General features: G+C 45.8%; 1 protein-coding gene across 1 annotated transcript in view; it reads right to left on the reverse strand.

The window, feature by feature from the left end:
- ABCC11 (ATP binding cassette subfamily C member 11) overlaps nt 1–18848 on the reverse strand; it is a 66314-nt gene that overhangs the window by 19966 nt on the left and 27500 nt on the right. The window contains exons 13-21 of the mRNA XM_034940111.4: nt 17617–17689; nt 14630–14833; nt 12508–12642; nt 12338–12434; nt 10563–10652; nt 8207–8310; nt 6847–7044; nt 1537–1763; nt 1289–1426 (exon numbers count right to left, since the gene is read on the reverse strand). Coding sequence (XP_034796002.1) covers nt 1289–1426; nt 1537–1763; nt 6847–7044; nt 8207–8310; nt 10563–10652; nt 12338–12434; nt 12508–12642; nt 14630–14833; nt 17617–17689 — 1266 coding nt within the window. The remainder of the gene's footprint in view (nt 1–1288; nt 1427–1536; nt 1764–6846; nt 7045–8206; nt 8311–10562; nt 10653–12337; nt 12435–12507; nt 12643–14629; nt 14834–17616; nt 17690–18848) is intronic.

Genomic DNA, 18848 nt, shown 5'->3' on the forward strand with positions numbered 1-18848 from the left:
TGGGCTATCACCCCAGCACAGTGGCCCTTCTGACTCACTCTGTCCATACCCTCTGAACCTTTGCATAAGACATTCCAAATTCTGTCCACCTTACCTGTCTATACTGATTGAGTCACCTCCACCTTGAGGCCTTCCCAGATTAAACACAACAGACCCTGGTCACTGTGTGGCCCCTGTGCTCAAGCCACCTTGCTATCCTTCAAACCTACTTCCCCCATCTCTTGGTCTTTGCATTTACTGTCCCCTCTGCCTGGAGAGCTCCTACCCACATATTTCCATAGCTCAACCCACACTTCATCTCAGGGTCCTTTTCTCTGAGACCTTCCCCAACAACAGCTCCAATCCCTCCAGACTCTCTTCATCTGTTTATCTTAGTATATACCTTGGGGCAGGGTTCTCAGTGCGGGCTGAACGAATGCACCGCTCCAGGATCCCCTCAGTCCTAGAGTCTGCACAGACCTTGAGTGGTCTATAATGCCACTGAGAGAGCAGGTGCCAACAGTTAATCCAATATTCCAGCTAACTGAGCACATACCGTCTCCCAAATGTGTGCCCAAGTCTTACCCAGGCTTCAAGGCCAGCTTAGATGCCACCTCCTCCCGAAAGCCTTATCTGATTCCCCCAGGCCACCTCCTTCCCCTCTGAATTCCCAAGCAGTTTATCTGCCCCTCTCTTATGCTATCTACCTTCTTCAATCATGTATAATTACAAAAACATGTGCCTGTTTCTCCCTTTTCCACCAGACTATGAACTTCTTGTAGGTGAAGACCGTGCTTGATTATTCTCTACAAACAGATAAGTTCATGTTACACCATTAAACCTCAACAACAATCATAGGACTTGTTTGCTTGTTTGTTTCAACATTTAGGGGGCAAATCTATGGCATGAGTAGTGAAGGAAGTTCTATTATTTAGAAAGCTATTGTTCCTCATTATTTTGTTAAAGATAGATATTTGTTTGGAAGTGAAAGAAATAACATAATGCAAGATGTGTTTGCACAGTAATGCACCTTATCATTAAATGTATGTATACATATGTCCATATATATATACACAATATATACAAGGTCTTTAAAGTTTACAAACATTTTTCCTATCATTTACATTTTTCATTCTTATAAATGAAAGAATGGTTCAGCAGGTTCTGGAGGCTCAGAGAAATACGTCCATCGAACAATGTGCTCTCTGATGCTTTTGAAGATGATGCCACTCCCAGACGCTCCATTCTTTCCCCGCTCCCCACCACCCCTGTGGTTCCATCATTCTCAAATGGCAGCAGAAGGACTCACTGGCTGATGAAGTCTTCAGTTTTTCCATAGACATGGATGGAGCTCAGGCCTTGCAGAGAATTGAGGATGTGGGAGAATAAAGGAGACCGGCTATAGTTCTCCAGTCTCTTGAACACACCGATGGCCTTCTTGAACATCCTGCATGGACAGTGGAGGTAAGGGACCTGGACCGTCCACCTCTGGGACCATCTAGTCTGGGTTGGTCCCAGCCTTGCTCCCCAAGTCACAAGCAAAAAGAACCTACTCACATATAATAAATGAAGCAAATAACCATGATTATGGCTCCCATTAACAGGATATATGGAGACAGCACACTGACAATCAACAGGACGGCGATCACCATTAAGGACAGGACCAGGAACTGCTCTGAAAAGATGGGCAAGAGCTGGTCCAGCTGTTCCAAGTCCCCTGCGAAGCAGTTCAAAAGCCGGCCTATTGGGATGGTGTCAAAGAAACTCATGGGGCAGCGGAAAACCTGCAGGGACAAAATCAATGCGGACCATGAGAGAAGCTGCAGGCCCTGCTCAAGATTGGATGAAGATGCCTGTTACCCTTGACTCTAAAGAGCCACGGATCCCAGGGGTCTCCAGGGCAGGCAATGTAGAGCAATGGTTTAAAAGCATGGATGGGCTCCACGGCTACCTGACTCCTCCACCTACTGCTGTCTGACCTCGGGCAAGTACTGAGTTCCTCTGAGTCTCAAGGTCCTCGTTAGTGAAATGGGAATGAAAACGATGCTTCACAGAGTTGTAGTGAGGATCACACAACTCCTCAAATATACTAAACACTGAAGTGTATAATTAAAAGGGTGAATGTATGGTATATGAATTATATCCTGTAAAGCTATTAGAGAGAGAGAGAATACATTAAAAATGCTCAGAGCAGTGCCTGCCCCTGAGGTAGGAGGTGAGACTTGACTCTGGAGGCGGGGTTTGAACGCCAGACCAAATTGAGGACTAGCTAAAACAGGGGTGGGGTGGAAGCCACTTTCCGTAAGACAGGCCCACCAGTGTGTCATGTCAGTTTACCATTCCCATGGCAACACCCAGGAGTTACCGCCTCTTTCTGGGTCATCAATGACTTGATGACTTAGAAGTTGCCACCCTTTTCCTAGAAACTTCTGTATAAACTGTCCCTTAATCTACAGGTAATTAAAAGTAGGTATAAATATGACTGCAAACCTGCCCTGAGCTGCAGCTCTCAGCACACTGCCTATGGGGTAGCCCTGCTCTGCAGGGTCAGTCACAGAGCTGCAACACTGCCAGAACTGCAACACTGACACTTCAGTAAAGCTGTTTTCTTCTACCCTACCACTGGCTTGCCCTTGAATTCTTTCCTGGGCAAAGCCAAGAACCCTCATGGACTAAGCCCCAATCTGGGGTTTACCTGCCCTGCATCACCCCCAGTAGGGCATTCTACCAAAACCAGCTCTTATTATTTTCTACAGGTGGGACCATTTTCACTCAGGACTGCCAAAGATTAGGAGCAGCAATCCTACTAGGTTGCACACGATTTGGACCCTTGGATCAAATTTAGCCTTAACTGCCCCCTTCTTGAGGGTGGCACCTCCAAGTTGATCTCTAACAGCCAGTGGCCATGAGGCCTTTCGGAGATCAAAGGACATGTCAAACCACAAGGTAGGCTCTAACAAAAGCATTTAGTTTGGTGTCCTTGTTTTGCAGATGAGGAAACTGAAGATTGCAGAAGAGGAAGTGGCTCTGTAACTTACTCATTACGCAAGTGGTTAATGGCAAAACCATGATCCAATTAGGCCTTCTGAGGCTTCCCCAAGCCTGGCACAGTCACTCTTCACAGAAGGCAATTTCTTAAAGGTTCAAGGCACTGACCAAATGACCACCTACATTTCCCCATGTACTTCTCAAGCTATAATGCAAGAAGTAGAAATGAATAGAAGCCAATGGCATCTATTAAAGCCAAACTCAAAGAAAGAGGAGGGAAGGACATTTTGACGGTTACTAAATGTAATTATTTGAGCCATGAAGTGTTCTCTGCAGCTGCTCTCATCGCAAATGCATGGATACTGCTGACCAAGCGTAGCTCTCATGTATGTTTGCTTTCTAGCTGGTGGGGTAGTGAGGGTTGGAGGGGCAGATTTAAAGCCTCCTTGCTTTTTCTGCCTCTAAAATCCCTTCAATTTTATTTCCAGAATGTTTTGTTAAATACTTGAGCTAAAGCAATCAGAATTGTCATGATCACTCAGAGGAATCAAAGGGCAAAAGGGTCACCCCTTCGAGGACTCTGAGCACACCTTGCAGGTGCGGGGCATGGCAGGGTTGTGGAGGAGACACAGGAGTGGACGTCAGCTCCACTGTGGGTGAGGAAGATGCATCTGTGGAAGCCCAGCATTACTTTGGATTAGGGACCAATGGTGGCGACAAAGGGAAAACGGTTTCAGTTTCTGATTGTCTTCTAAGTATCAAAACGATCTGGGATTGTTCTTGTTTGTTCATTTTTGCTTCATTTTTTTCTGTTGTGCTTGCAGTTGAGCGAACTTTTTAAGATTTATCCTTTACTTGTGATTCTTTAAAACTACAAAGACAAATTTAAAGTTTAAAAAGCCATGAAAGGACTGGAAAAAGGAAAATATTTTAAACACGAAACACGTTTTCATGGAAAGAAACTTGAACATTTCTCAAAATTAAAATACAAAATGTCATTTAGAGGCATGGGCACTGGATATTTCTAGAATCTTGGAATGTGCCATCAAAAGAAACTCAGAGACCACCTTGAGGGCCGAGGGCCACCCCCAGAGGCCGGGTGGGAAAGTGTCAGGCCTCAGGTAGAATTTCCCCCTCCTGCTTTCTGGTTCTGCCAAGCTTTATCTGAGAGGTGGGGAAAAGCTTTGTCTCACCCTGCCAAAGTTGAAACACTTCATGGCAACACAATTTGCATTCAGTCTACAAGGAACGATGGGCCGCTCCTCACCTCCCGTGTCTCCAAGTCAAAACCCCCACTCCCACCTCTGAGATTAGCCTTCCCGAGCTCCATTCTCCTCCCAGAAGTGCTCTGCTTTTGTTCACCTTCAGTCTCCTGGTCTTGAGCTGGCTAAATCTGATTCCTCCTTCAAGGAGTGAAGTCCCCAAGAAGGCTTTCTGGACTCTCCCCACTTTCTTCCCCTGCCCTCAAGCTAAGACAAGGTGCCTCTTATGTTCTCATGGCCCTGTGTGCCCCATCCCGTGATAAACTTTACATATCTACGACAATGGCCTGTTTTCTTGTCCATCTCCCCCATTAGACTATACATCCATGATGGCCCAAACCCTACCTGCACTGTGCATTCTCTAATGTAAGCCCCATGCCCACTGCAGAACCTGGCACATAGTAACACTTAGTAAGTGAGAGAGAGGAATGACATTTCCAAGAAGCAGTGTGACACCATAGGCAATTCGGTTTTTTTTTTTTTTAATGAGATAGGGTCTCACTGTCTCCCAGGCTGGAGTGCAGTGGCATGATCTCAGCTCACTGCCACCTCCACCTCCCTGGCTCAAGCGATCCTCCTTGATCCTCAGTCCCCCAAGTAGCTGGGACTACAGGCACAAGCCCCCATGTCTGGCTAATTTTTATATCTTTGGTAGAGACAAGATTTTGCCTTGTTGCCCAGGCTGGTCTCAAACTCCTGAGCTCAAGCAATCCACTCACCTCAGGCCTCCCAAAATGCTGGGATTCCAGGCGTGAGCTACTGCGCCCAGCTGACAATTCAGTATTCTAACCAAACACATATTCCAACTTTAACATATGTGAGATTTCAGTTTCCTCATATGTAAAATGAGGATAATATCCACTTCAAAGAGAACTCAGGGCAATCATAAGCAACTCTGTATATGACCATGCTCAGCCAGTGGAGGCCGGCGTCACTGTGGCCCTCCATCAGGGGACACTGAACTCTTAGGACCAGACTTCCAGCAGGAGAGCTCCACCGCACCTTCGTCACTCCCTTCTCACCAAGCAGCCTGGTTCACCCAGCTGCAACTACATTTTAGAAAAGGCAAAGCTATGAAGAGAGTAAAAAAGATCAGTGGCTGCTGGGAGTTTGAGGGTAGGGAGGGAGGGATGAATAGGTGGGACACAGGGTTTTGTTTACGGCAGCGGAACTATTCTGTACCATGGATACATGTCATTATACATTTTTCAAAACCCATAGAATGCACAGCATAAAGAATGCACCATAAGGTGAACTATGGATATTCGTTAATAATAATAATTAATAATGTACCAATATTGACTCATCAATTGTAACAAATGTCCCACGTTAATGCAAGATGTTAAGAATAAGAGAAATGGGCCAGGTGCAGTGACTCACAACTGTAATCCCAGCACTTTAGGAGGCTGAGATGGGCAGATGGCTTGAGCCCAGGAGTTCAAGACCAGCCTGCGCAACATGGCAAGACCTGTCTCCACAAAAATACAAAAATTAGCCAGGCATGGTGGTGTGCCCCTGTGGTCCCAGCTACTTGGAGGTTAAGGTAGGGAGGATTGCTTCAGCCCAGGAGGTCGAGACTGCAGTAAGCTGTGATCACACCACTGCACTCCAGCCTGAGTGATAGGCAGGTATATGAGAACTCTCTGTACTTTCGTCTCAATTTTTCTGTAAACGAAAAGTGCTCAAAAAATAAAGTTGGCTTGGTTCCAAGTCTTTGCTATTGTGAATAGTGCCACAATAAACATACGTGTGCATACATGTGCATTTATCTTTACAGCAGCATGATTTATAATCCTGAAGCTGGAAACCATCATTCTCAGAAAATTATTGCAAGGACAAAAAACCAAACACCGCATGTTCTCACTCATAGGTGGGAAATGAACAATGAGAACACAAGGACACAGGAAGGGGAACATCACACACCGGGGCCTGTTGTGGGGTTGGGGGAGGGGGGAGGGATAGCATTAGGAGATATACCTAATGTTAAATGACGAGTTACTGGGTGCAGCACACCAACATGGCACATGTATACATATGTAACTAAGCTGCATGTGCACATGTACCCTAAAACTTAAAGTATAATAAAAAATAATAATAAAATAAAGTTGGCCGGGCATGGTGGCTCACACCTGTAATTCTAGCTACTTAGGAGGCCAATGTGGGAGGATTGCATTAGCCCAGGATTTTGAGACCAGCCTGGGCAACAGAGCAAGACCCCATCTCTACAGATAAATAAATAATTAAGGTCTACTAATAAAAAAAAAATAGGCCGGGGGTGGTGGCTCATGCCTGTAATCCCAGCACTTTTGGGGGCTGAGGTGGATGGATCACTGGAACCCAGGAGTTTGAGACCACCTCGGGCAATGTGGTGAAACCCAGTCTCTACAAAAAATACAAAAATTAGTCAGATCTTGTGGCATGTGCCTGTACTCCCAGCTACTTGGGAGGCTGAGGCAGGAGGATCACTTCAGCCTGGAAGGCGGAGGTTGCCATGAGTGGAGATTGTGCCACTGCACTCCAGCCTGGGCTACAGAGCTCTAAAAAATAAAAAAATAAAAATGAAGCTGGGCAAGTTCAGAGCTCAGCCTTCGGCCCCGCCCAGCACCCAGGCCCATACCTTGTTGAAGAGCCTGTTGTGCAGGGCCGTGGATGCCTTCCTCGTGACCTTGGTGAAAATCCCTGAGGAGCAGACCCCCACACAGATGAGGAGCAGGGCGTTGAGCCCGTACACCAGCTGGTAGAAGGACAGTTGAGGATTGTCTGCAATGTTGTCCAGGTCTGCCATGGTTCCATTGCTCTCTCGGCTGCTATTGGTCTTCAAGAAAGAACAGGGGGTCAGACTGCAGGTGTCCAGGGGGAAATTCAGTGGCAGGGAAAGCCTTCTCCCTGGGGCCACGTGAGACTCTGTGGCTGGTAGAAGGTGAAGCTGTTTGCCCAAACCTCCCTGCTCAGCGCTTGGCTACTCTCTTTTGCCCTTCATTCCCACTGCCCTGCCCTGCATCAGGCCCTCAGAGTCTGCCCCGTGGACACTGCAGCAGCTGGGCCCTTGTGCATGCTCTGCTGCAATGCAGCGAGAAGCTTGGGAACGTGATTTCCCAGAACCCCTCCCAGCATGGTTTCAGGTCAGATTCTGCCAAGGAGAGGCACCCACAGGGAAACAGAAAGGTGGAAGAGGAGAAGCCAGCATGCTCAGTGGTGACTGTGGGCAGGAGCATGGGGTGTGGGGTTTTTCCAGAGGCTGGAAGGCATCCTGGGAATCACCCACTTCAGTTCAGCTGAGATCCCTGATGGCCAATTCCCCTCCAATGGTTGACTGAGCCTCTAATTCCCTATATTAAAACCTTGGAAGCTCTAAATACTTAAAGTGGCTTCTGCTCTCCTGACCCAAACCTCCTGGTACACGATCCAGAAATTAACCATGTGGAGTACTGTGGGAAAAGCATGGCTTCGATTCTAAGCACCAAGTTCAAGTTCCGGCCCTGTCCTGTCCTAGGGCAGGTTCTTCATCCTCTCTAGGCACAGGGTCCCCTTGGAAAAATGGAGACAGTGGAACCTTCCTCTGAATGTGGGTGGGGAGATTAGTGAAATAACTTGACACAGTGTGGCCCGTGGTGGCTCCCAGCTCACAAGACCAGAAGTATATTTTAAATAAACCATAGTATGGAGGCCAGCCTGGAGCTAAAGGAGACAGTTACTGCAGTGGAATGCAAAGATTCTTGGGGCACTGTCTGGGGATATAAATCTCTTGGTTTTCCAGTAAGACTGCACAGGTGACCACCCATTCTACAAAGTCAGGAGGCCTGTGCCAGGGGAACCCCAGAGTCCTGGCTCCCCACGGTTCTCTCTGGAACACCAGCTCTGGGCTTGTCATGTGGGTCCCAAGCCATGCTCTGGCTCTTGTGGTCTCAAGGAGCAAGAAGTCACCCCACCTCACTCAAGCCCATAGAAACACAGCCCACCCACCTCACGGCACTCACCCCTGAGCCCTGCTCCAACCAGTAGCTCAGCCACCAGAAGCTGAAGATCGTTAAGAAGACGATCAGCACCACGAAGAAGAAAATTATGCAAGAGACCATGTAACCTGGGAGGGAGACAGTGGTGATGTACAAGTGCCACAAACAAGTGTGAGGCAACTGCTGACTCAGCTGCTCGGCCATCTCTGTCTTTGAGTGCTTGGAAACCCTTGAGCCCTACCCAATGTGGACGCCTTGGAGGAATGGGAAGAGCTGGGTTCCAAAGTCAGAGAGCCCTGGGTTCAAATCCTGGCTCCACCACTTCCAAACCGTGTGACCTTGGATATAAGGTACCAAATGTCAGCAACATACCACTTCTTTACCTATGAAATAGTGATAACCTTACCAGCTTCAGAGCCATGCTAAAGATGATATGAGATAATGTGTGTGAAGCACTCAGCCCAGTGCCTGGCACAGGGCAGTGTTCTAGAGAAGTTAGTTCACCTTATGCAGGTCCTGCAGGTTCAGTTTTATAAATAATAATAACAGTTACCTTTTATGTGGTATGTACTGTTATGTGCTACATGCCAGGAATAGTACCAAATGTATGCATTATTTCTGAATTAGTAATTCCTATCCCCATTTTCAATAGTGCTACTGTGTGAATGTATGTGTCTCTCCAAAATTCATATGTTGAAACCAAATTCCCAAGGTGATGGTATTAGAAAGTGAGGCCTCTAGGAGGTGACGACCATGAGGATGGAGCCCTCATGAGTGGCATTAATGCCCTTAAAAAAAAGGCTTCAGAGAGCTGCCTTCCTGGTTTTTTGTCCCTTTCACCATGTAAGGATACAACATTTATCCCCTCCAGGGATGGAGGACGCAGCATTCAAGGCGCCATCTTGGAAGTAGATACTGGGCCCTCACCAGACAAAAAACTTGCCAGCACCTTGATCTTGGACTTCCCAGTCTCCAGAACAGTGAGAAATAAATTTCTGTTCTTTATAAACTACCCAGTCTAACATATGTTGTTACAGCAGCACAAATAGGCTAATAAAATGAGGAAACTTAATCTGAGAGGGGAACTCCCTTGCCCAAACTTGCAGAGTTGGTGAGTGGCAGAGCTGGGATTTGAAGCAGTTAAGGGCAGGAAAAGGCAGGGTACACTCCTTGGGGCACTGCCTCCTGCTCTAGCACTCCTCTCATCTATTCATGCTCACATGTCCCGTGCCCACAGTCTTTTCCCAAATTCTATCCTTCCTTCAAGGGCTATCTCTTCTTTGATGAGATTTGAGATTCCCTGGCCACAGAGATCTCTCTTACCATCTGATGGAAGCAATGTCTTAATTCTCCAGCTAGATTCCAGGGTTGGTTCTTAGATGACTTTATACCCCTCCCCTCTAGAGCTTGGCACAGTGCCTGGAACATAGCAGGCACTTTGTAAATACAGATCAATGTATGCTGCTAGATCCATTCATGCATTTCACAAGCATTTGCTGTTTCCTGCTCTGTCTGGGCAGGCCCTGGGTTACTCCTTGCAGGATACCCATGGTGGACGGGGTGGGGACGGCGTTCTGTGTACACAGCCTACCTCTTCCTCCCCCAGGCATGCAGACAGGAGACATCTTACACAAGGGTCAGCTTCCAATGTAAACGATGAGTAAAAAGTTTCATGGAGTAAAAATTACTCTCAAAAATCTCTTAAATTACTTGATAAGTACAGCACCATATACTGAGTTTTGTGTTTACAACATTGTACAGTAAATATACATGATGATATATACCATTTAATAAGGCAGTAGCTTTGAACTTCTAATTGCCCTCTGCCTGCCTTAAGAAATAAAAATTAAGAAATTTTAAATCACACCAAAATAAAAGTCCCACCACTGTGACCTTTTGTGATGTGGCTGCTATTTTCTCTCCGATTCTATTTCATGTCTTTCAGTGCTGCTCATGATAAACTCAGCTGATTGTAAAACCTGCTAAGGGAGCAGAGCCCAGAGTTTGAAAAACACTGAAATAATGAGGCAGGAGCACTTTGGGAGGCTGAGATGGGAGGATTGCTTGAGGCCAGGAGCTCAAGACCAGCCTGGTCAACATAGCAAGACCCCATGTCTATTCTATTTTTTTTTAATTTTTTTTATTAAAAAATAGAAAAACAGTGAAATAATGAGTATACATGAAAATATAACTTCCAACCTTGGCTTTGGTGGTAGAGTTGCTATAACTGAGTAGAGTTTGGTTTTGCAAGTTAGGCCAATAAATACCATGGCTCCTCTGGACCTCTCTACTTCACATGACCTCACGTGTTCCAATCTGACCCAGTTCCAGGGATAGGGCTGCTCCAAGAGACAGCCCTGGGCTGGCATGGGGACCGTACCTCCAGCTGCCTGGATGTAGTGGTGGTAGACCCTCCAACTCAAGGAGCCTTCTTCCATCTCCTCCTCCTGTGTGAGCTGATGCTCCGGCACTGGGTCAGGGTAGAAGAAGAGAAAAATGGTATGCCTGCCAATCACATGATCTGCTTCTTTCTGTCTCTGGCTTCGATCCTGTGCCAGCTTTTCACTTTCCAGCTTCAGTGCCCCACCTATGTCTAAGGTTTTTCATGGAAGACTCTACTGAAAGAAACCTTTGACCTGGGCTCCAGAGCCTGGAAAGGGATCCATCCTTAGCCATTCAATAAACTCTGGAGGGACTGCGGGGTCTCACGTGTGTGATGGGCTGAGAGAAACGCAGGAAAGAATGAAGAAAACCACCTGGGACCAGAAAACCTAGGTTTCAGAACTGTCACTATGACACTGTGCGACATCAGGCAAATCACTTAACCCTTCTGTTTCCTTGTCCAAAGAAATGGAAAGCCGAGAAGTTTGCTAAGATGCCCTGCAGCCATACACTTCTGAGATAATGCTTCACAAAACAGCCCTGACACAAGCCCAGGTGGACTCTTGGCCTTGAGCTTGGCCTGAAGACCAGTACCTGGAGATGCCCATAGATGTTTCTGATGATAATCATAACAACAAACATCACGACAGTGACTGTCTGCTGCTGCTGCCTGCTATTCTCCCTTCTAATAACGACACCCCAGTATTTCCTGGGGAAGGGTGCTCTTTTTCTGGAATTTTAATCCTGAGGGAAATTATACCAGGATGGAAATTTTTGGAGTAGGTTTTCTTCAAAAAGACTCAGTTGGTGGCTGGGCACAGTGGCTCATGCCTATAATCCCAGCACTTTGGGAGGCCGAGGTGGGTGGATCACTTAAGGTCAGGAGTTCGAGACCAGCCTAGGCAACATGGTGAAACCCGGTCTCTACTAAAAATACAAAAATTAGCCGGTGTGGTGGTGTGTGCCTGTAGTCCTAGCTACTTGGGAGGCTGAGGTACAAGAATCGCTTGAACCTGGGAGGCAGAGGTTGAAGTGAGCCAAGATCAAGCCACTGTATTCCTGCCTGGGCAATGGAGCAAGACTCTGTCTAAAAAAAAAAAGACTCAGTTGGAGACAGGAGCCTACAATGTGACAGGTACTGTGTAGGCGGCTTCCCTATATATGACCTCATCTAATCTCCACTACAATCCTGTGGAGTTAAGTACCATCATCTCCACTTTTGCCGAGAATTCAGAGAGGTTAAGTTAGATGGCTAAGGTCACACAGCTTTGTAAGCAGCAGAGCTGGGATTCAAATCCAGAACTGTCTTACTTGAAAAATGGAAGTCGCTCCCTTCTGCTACTCTGCCCCAGACAAGAGCAAAGCCATGAGCTTCCAGACATCAGGGGCTAAACCCAATTCATTTCTGATCCCTAATACCTTTGCTCTCAATATTTACTCTCTTGCAGTGTGTAATGAATGAATGTCTAGATGCCTGGCCAAGTCTTAAATCTGTGCCACTCAGAGCCAAAGGTACCCCCATCCTTCCTCTGATGTACAACCTTAGCTGTGCCCCCCACAACACTCACTTCCTGGATCCTTCAGGCCTCCTGCCCATCAGTCTACACCCCATGGCCCTCAACTACTTGGATCTGGAACCTGTGTATGTAAATGCTTAGGGTCTCAAGACACTGAGGGACATGGCCCAGTCTGGGGTCGAGGAGGAAACACTGGGACCTCTGGAGGACCCAGGCAGGCATGCAGACATTCTTGTTCTGTCTCCCACACCATTACCAGCATTTCCGTTGAGAGACTCTTCCAGGGAGGTGGCCAGAGCCTGACTTTCTACCTTTGGCTTCTCTGCTATCTTTGCTGTGTCCTGCAACATGTCCTGGGGAGAGAGCACAGGCCCTGAGTACACGTGCATCCACCGTGGGGAGTGAGGGCGGTGGGGCAGGACTCACCGAAGTGGCTTCCTTGTGCATCTTCTGGATAAGTTGGGCATATTTCCCCTTTTTCTGCATTAACTCACTGTGAGTTCCATTTTCACAGATTTTCCCATTTTCCAACAAAATGATCTGGCCACAAAATTCTAAGTACTGGACAGTCAAAAGAAAGAAAGGCTTCAGGAAGCACATGGAAAGATGTTTGATTTTACTATTCACCAGGAAAATGTAAATTTAAACCATGATAAAATATTATTTCATACCAACAGATGAGCAAACATTCAAAAGTTGGACAACTCCAAGTGTTGGTGATGATCTGAGGCAAAAGGAACCCTACTTAACTATCAGGATTGTAGATTGGTACAACTACTTTGGAGAACCATTTGACCTATTCAGTAACATGGAAGATTTTTGAAGAATTATGAACCAACAATTTGACTCCTAAAACCCTACCCGAAAAAACTCTCAAACATGTGTACAAAGGTACACGTAGAAGGATGTACACTGAAGTATTTTTTTTTGTAGAAGTGAAAAATAAGAAACAACTGTTCATCTTGGAGAAATAAATTCTGGTACATTCAGATATTGGAATGCTATACCAAGGAGAATTAAATAAACTTATAAGGCTGGGTGCAGTGGCTCATGCTTGTAATTCCAGCACTTTGGGAGGCCAAGGTGGACAGATCACGAGGTCAGGAGTTCAAGACCAGCCTGGCCAACATGGTGAAACCCCATCTGTACTACAAATACAAAAATCAGCCAGGTGTGGTGGCGTGTGCCTGTAGTCCCAGCTACTTAGGAGGCTGAGGCAGAATTGCTTGAACCTGGGAAGTGGAGGCTGCAGTGAGCTGAGATTGTACCACTGCACTCCAGCCTAGGCAACAGAGTCAGACTCTGTCTCAAAAAATATATATATATATATCTATATATATATAAAGTTACAAGTATCAACATGGAAGATCTCAAAAAACATAATGTTGAGGGAAAAATGAAATTACCAAAGGACACAGAAAGTAAAAAATAAATTCTATAAAGTTTAAAAATATGCAAAAGGAATTTCTTCATGTCTAGAGATTCATGCATATGCTGTAGAAGTATGAAGACATGCATGGAAACAATAAACAACAAAGTCAGGAGAGCAGAAAGGGAGAACTGGAACAGAATTGGAGAGTGGAATCAATGTTTTATTGTTTAATCTGGGTGGTAGATACATGGGTTTTTATTAATTATTTTCTAAACCTTGTTTAGGTCTTAAATATTTTATACCAAAAAAAAATAGTAAAGCAAAAATAAGGGGCGAGAGAAAAAGAAACAGAAGAAGAAGGGGGAGAGAAAATAATAAGGCACTGTGGCCAATGCCATATATGAAAATATTCAAGGGAAAATGACCCAGGAGAAGCACCACCAGAAGCAGTCATTGCACTGCGGTCATCATCGGTAAGAAAACACACTGAGATGGCTCTCAATCTAACAATGGGAGACTTGGGGAATTCTTTTCTGAGAGATTGGTTTCTTTTTCTTTTCTTTTCTTTTTTATTGATTGATTTTTCGTTGTTGTTTTTTTGAGACAGGGTCTTGTTCTGTTGCCCAGGCTGGAGTGCAGTGGCACTCACAGCTCACTGCAGCCTTGACCTCTGGGGCTCCATCCTCCCACCTTGGCCTCCCCAGTAGCTGGGACCACAGATGCACCACAACGCCTGGCTCATTTTTTAAATTTTTGTAGAGATGGGAGGTCTCTCTACGTTGCCCAGGCTGGTCTTGAACTCCTGGCCTCAAGCAGTCCTCCTGCCTTGGCCTCCCAAAGTGCTGGGATTATAGGCATGAGCCACCGTGCTCGGCCTGTTTTCATTTTTTATAACTTGAAAAGCAGGGGTCTACTCAAAAAATTTTGAAGATAAAGGAGACCATAAAATTTGTTCTCAATTTTTACCAGCACAAAAATCTTCTACCAGTCTGTTTGCTTTGTGTGGAAAGCAGAGGAAATTCAAGTTTTTTACAGCCCTCCCCAAATGTGGAGGAGTCTAACCTGAGATGAGGACAGCTGCTGGGAGGCTGTTACTGAATCACACTCTGAAATGGCAAAGGCTTGAGGATCTACATTATCCATCAATCACAGTCAGAGCCCTGGAAGGGTGCTAACCTGCAGCTGGTGGGTCACCAGGATGACCGTCTTCCCCCTGAGTGTCTTCTTAATGCACTCCTCAAAAATGTGCTTCCCCACATGGGCATCCACAGCAGACAGGGGGTCGTCCAGCAGGTAGATCTGATGGTCGGAATAGACGGCGCGGGCCAGGCTGATCCTCTGTTTCTGCCCCCCAGAGAGGTTGAGGCCCCGCTCCCCAATCTGCAGACAGGCAGTAAAAGGCACCATGTCCAGACAGTGAGCACAGCCGGGTGTGCTCAAATGGGTAGGCAGATGTAGCAGACAGAACCCCCTCAGTACAGACCAAGATATGCACACACTCCAGGATACCTGATAATTTGGCATTCTGGACTTAAAAATACATATATATCTCACTCATATGTGGGAGCTTAAAAGCTGATCTCGTGGAGGTAGAGAGTAGAATGATGGACACCAGAGGCTGGAAAGGATTTTTGGGGGTAGGGAAGGGAGGTGAGAATGAAGAGAGGTTGGCTGATGGATACAAACATCAAGTTAGATAGAAAGAATAAGTTCTAATGTTTGATAGCAGAATAGGGTGACTATAGCTAACAACAATGTATTGTATATTTCAGCAGAGCTAGTAGATAGGATTGAAAAGTTCTCAGCACAATAGAAATGATAAATACTCAAGGTGCTGGGTACCCTAAATGCCCTGACCTGATCATTACATATTCTATAGATATAACAAAATAGCACAGGTACCCAAAAAACATGTACAAATATTATGCATCGATAAAAATATTTTTCAAAACGTGGTTAGTAGGGGATGAATAAATTGCTTCTCAATTAATTAAAAATCTTACAACCTCCATGTATCCCCTGAATCTAAATTTAAAGATATATGACTTTTAAAAAATTGTAACTCTTACTTACATACAATTTTTCTAAACCTATCAACTTCTAGGAGGCAAATATTAAACTATTAAAAATTCAGATAATAAAATAAGTCACTTATTCCCAAGTCAGAGCACTGTCTCACATATTATTCTGGTTTTATTTATTTGGTTTTTTGAGACAGGGTCTCCTCTGTTGCCCAGGCTGGAGTGCAGTGGCACCAGCAATCATGGCTTACTGCGACCTCTGCCTCTCAGTCTCAAGCGATCCTCCCATCTCAGCCTCCTGAGTAGCTGGGACTACAGGCGGTGCCATCACACTTAGCCAATGTTTTTAAACCTTTTTTCTTTCTTTTTTTTTTTTTTTTTTTTTTTTGTAGAGATGAGGTCTCACTATATTGCCTAGGCTGGTCTCAAACTCCTGGGCTCAAGCAATTTCTCCCACCTTGGCCTCCCAAGGTGCTGGGGTTACAGTGGACCTGGCCTTATTCAGGTTTTTAATCTCCATTGGCAGCACCTGTCAACTTGTGGGACCGTTGGCCTGGGTTAGAGGTGTCGTCAAAGACTATTTGCACTGTGTGCACCCACTCAACAGACCAGAGCTACAATGGCTGCAAGGAGCTTTACTGACGCTGGAAGGACCATGTCACACGGCACCTGCTGTGATAGGAGTTGAGGGTGGAAACCCAAGTTACTGAGCATGTTTTGCAGATTAGCACTCCAGGCAGCTGCCAGCTGGCCCATCCCTCCTTGAGGCTCTGAGGAAGTGGGAGCTGGAGTGTAAGTCCTAGTTCCTGTTCTATCCTGACTGCTTGAAGTCTCTGTAGAGAAGAATCAGAGTTGAAATGGTGGCAGAGAAAACTCCTGTCCCTGCCATGCTTCCAGGTCACCACTGTGTGACCTTGGACAACCTGCTTGATCTGGCCAAAGCCCAGTTTCCCCATTCATTCATTTACTTATTCATCAAACACTATTCAATGCCTACTGTGCTCTTACAATAATAGTTAACACTTACTCTAGGCCGGGCACTAGTCAAAACACTTTGTATTAACTCATTTAAACCTCAAAGCAATCCGATCAGGTCAGTACTCTTATTTATGCCATTTTACAGATGAGACCTTGTTCTTCCTATTGAAGAAACAACCTTGAATAAGATCATTGAGCTCTCTGCCATCAAGGATTTATAGTCCCAGCTTTAAAAGAAGAAGAACAGGCCAAGCGCAGTAGCTCATGCCTGTAATCCCAGCACTTTGGAAGGCCGAGCTGGGTGGATCACATGAGGCCAGGAGTTTGAGACTAGCTTGGCTAACATGACGAAACCCTGTCTCCACTAAAAATGCAAAAATTAGCCAGGCCTGGAGGTGCATGCCTGTAATCCCAGCTACTCAGGAGACTGAGGTAGGAGAATCTCTTGGATCTGGGAGGTGGAGAGGTTGCAGTGAGTCGAGATCGCACCACTGCACTCCAGCCTGGGTGACAGACAGAGAACAAGACTCCCCTTCAAAAAAAAAAAAAAAAAAAAAAAAAGAAGAAGAAGAAGAAGAATTAAGAGACTACCCTCCTGAGGTTATTGAGATTATCGTGACTCTCACCTAAGACACTACATTCAAGTCACTAGAATAGCACCTTGCATGTAGTAAGTGTTCAACAGACTGAGCTATTATTAGACCATTAATATCAAGAAGGCAATGCCACTTTTATCTCTGGTGAGGGTCGTATGTGTATTAAGGTGGCTGCAGATGTAAAAGATTGGAATTATCAGGGAAATGTTACAGTCAGAAATTTCCCCTGAGGGTCATGGCTGATGTTGCACCAGCCGGAGTGGGGCAAGGGCGATGCAGCGTTTCTCATCTTCACAGGGTCTCCGCTCTTGCTTCAGAAGAAGGAGCTTGAGGTCAGCTCTCCATCTCTGTGGGATAAGGTACCCACTTTCCTTTCCAGGTGCCTCTATAAGCTGAGCCCCAACCTCCCTCAGTGAGGGAAGCTTTGCTCCTCCTGCAGCAGCTGCAGGAAAAACTCCAGCTGCTTTGGGAGGAAGAGCTGGGATTCCTCCCTTCCCTGCCTGGGGAGGCAGCATGAACATAAGAGCACCAACATTACACAGAGAAGGCAGGCTCGCCTCCCTCTCACCTCTGTCATGTCTCCAAAGGGCAGAAGTTCCAGGTCCCGATTCAGGGAGCAGCAGTGGAGCACCTGGAGGTATCTGTGAAGGACAGGGAGCCATAAGGCACAGGGGACCAGCCCTCCCGCCCATCACCCTTCCCAGTGTCGAAAGGAATGGTCTTGATTTTCATGCTAAGAAATTTAGACTTGATGGTGTTTAATGGTATAACACTGAAGGCTTTTTTCATTTCCTTCCCTCTTTCATTTCTTTTAAATTAATACACACTCTTAGTAAATATTTGACCAGAATAAAAAGATGCAATAAAAAGCAGTTCTCCTTCCCATCTTTGACCTTCATTTGCTTTTCCCAAAAGCAGTCAGTCTTGGCCAGGCACGGTGGCTCACGCCTGTAATCCCAGCACTTTGGGAGGCCGAGGAGGGCAAATCACCTGAGGTCAGGAGTTCGAGACCAGCTTGGCTAACATGACAAAACCTCGTCTCTATAAAAAATACAAAAATTAACTGGGCGTGGTGGTGCGTGCCTGTAGTCCCAGCTACTTGAGAGACTGAGGCAGGAGAATCACTTGAACCAGGGAGGCGGAAAGGTTGCAGTAAGCCAAGATCACACCATTGTACTCCAGCCTGGGAGACAAAGTGAAACTCCATCTCAAAAAAAAGCAGCCACTATTACAGTGTCTTATGTATTTATTCAGAAATAATCTATTCGTATATGGATGTGTACTGCATGGTACTGCATGTATAGGTTATTATTGTTTTAATGGCATTTTAGTATTCCATTATATGGTTGCACCATAAATTATTTAACCAGTGCCCTAGTGATGGACACTGGAATTTTTTCTACTCTTTTGCTCCTGTGAGCAATGCAGTGTGAACATCCTTGTATATGGGTCTTTGCCTCCATGGGTGAAAATATCTACACATTAAATACCTAACAGTGGATTTGCTGAGTCAAAGGGTTGGTGCATTTTTATTTTAACAGACATTTCAAAACTTCTGTATGAGTTCTATCAGTCTCATAGAAGACCATAAAGAAGAGCAATGACAAGATGAGAGCTGGGACTTAGGATGATTGCCCTGGAGACAATCTTATGCGGGGTGGAACAGAGCAGGAGATTAGAGACAGGGACCCAAGGGCAGGGGCAGTGGGAACTGTTCAAACAAGAGATCACAGGCTGAATGAACTAGAAGCAGAGATGGAGAAGATAGAAACACAAGAGATATGTAGGAGACAGGCTTAT

The sequence above is a fragment of the Pan paniscus genome, chromosome 18 (genome assembly GCF_029289425.2).
Source record: "Pan paniscus chromosome 18, NHGRI_mPanPan1-v2.0_pri, whole genome shotgun sequence".
NCBI lineage: Eukaryota > Metazoa > Chordata > Mammalia > Primates > Hominidae > Pan > Pan paniscus.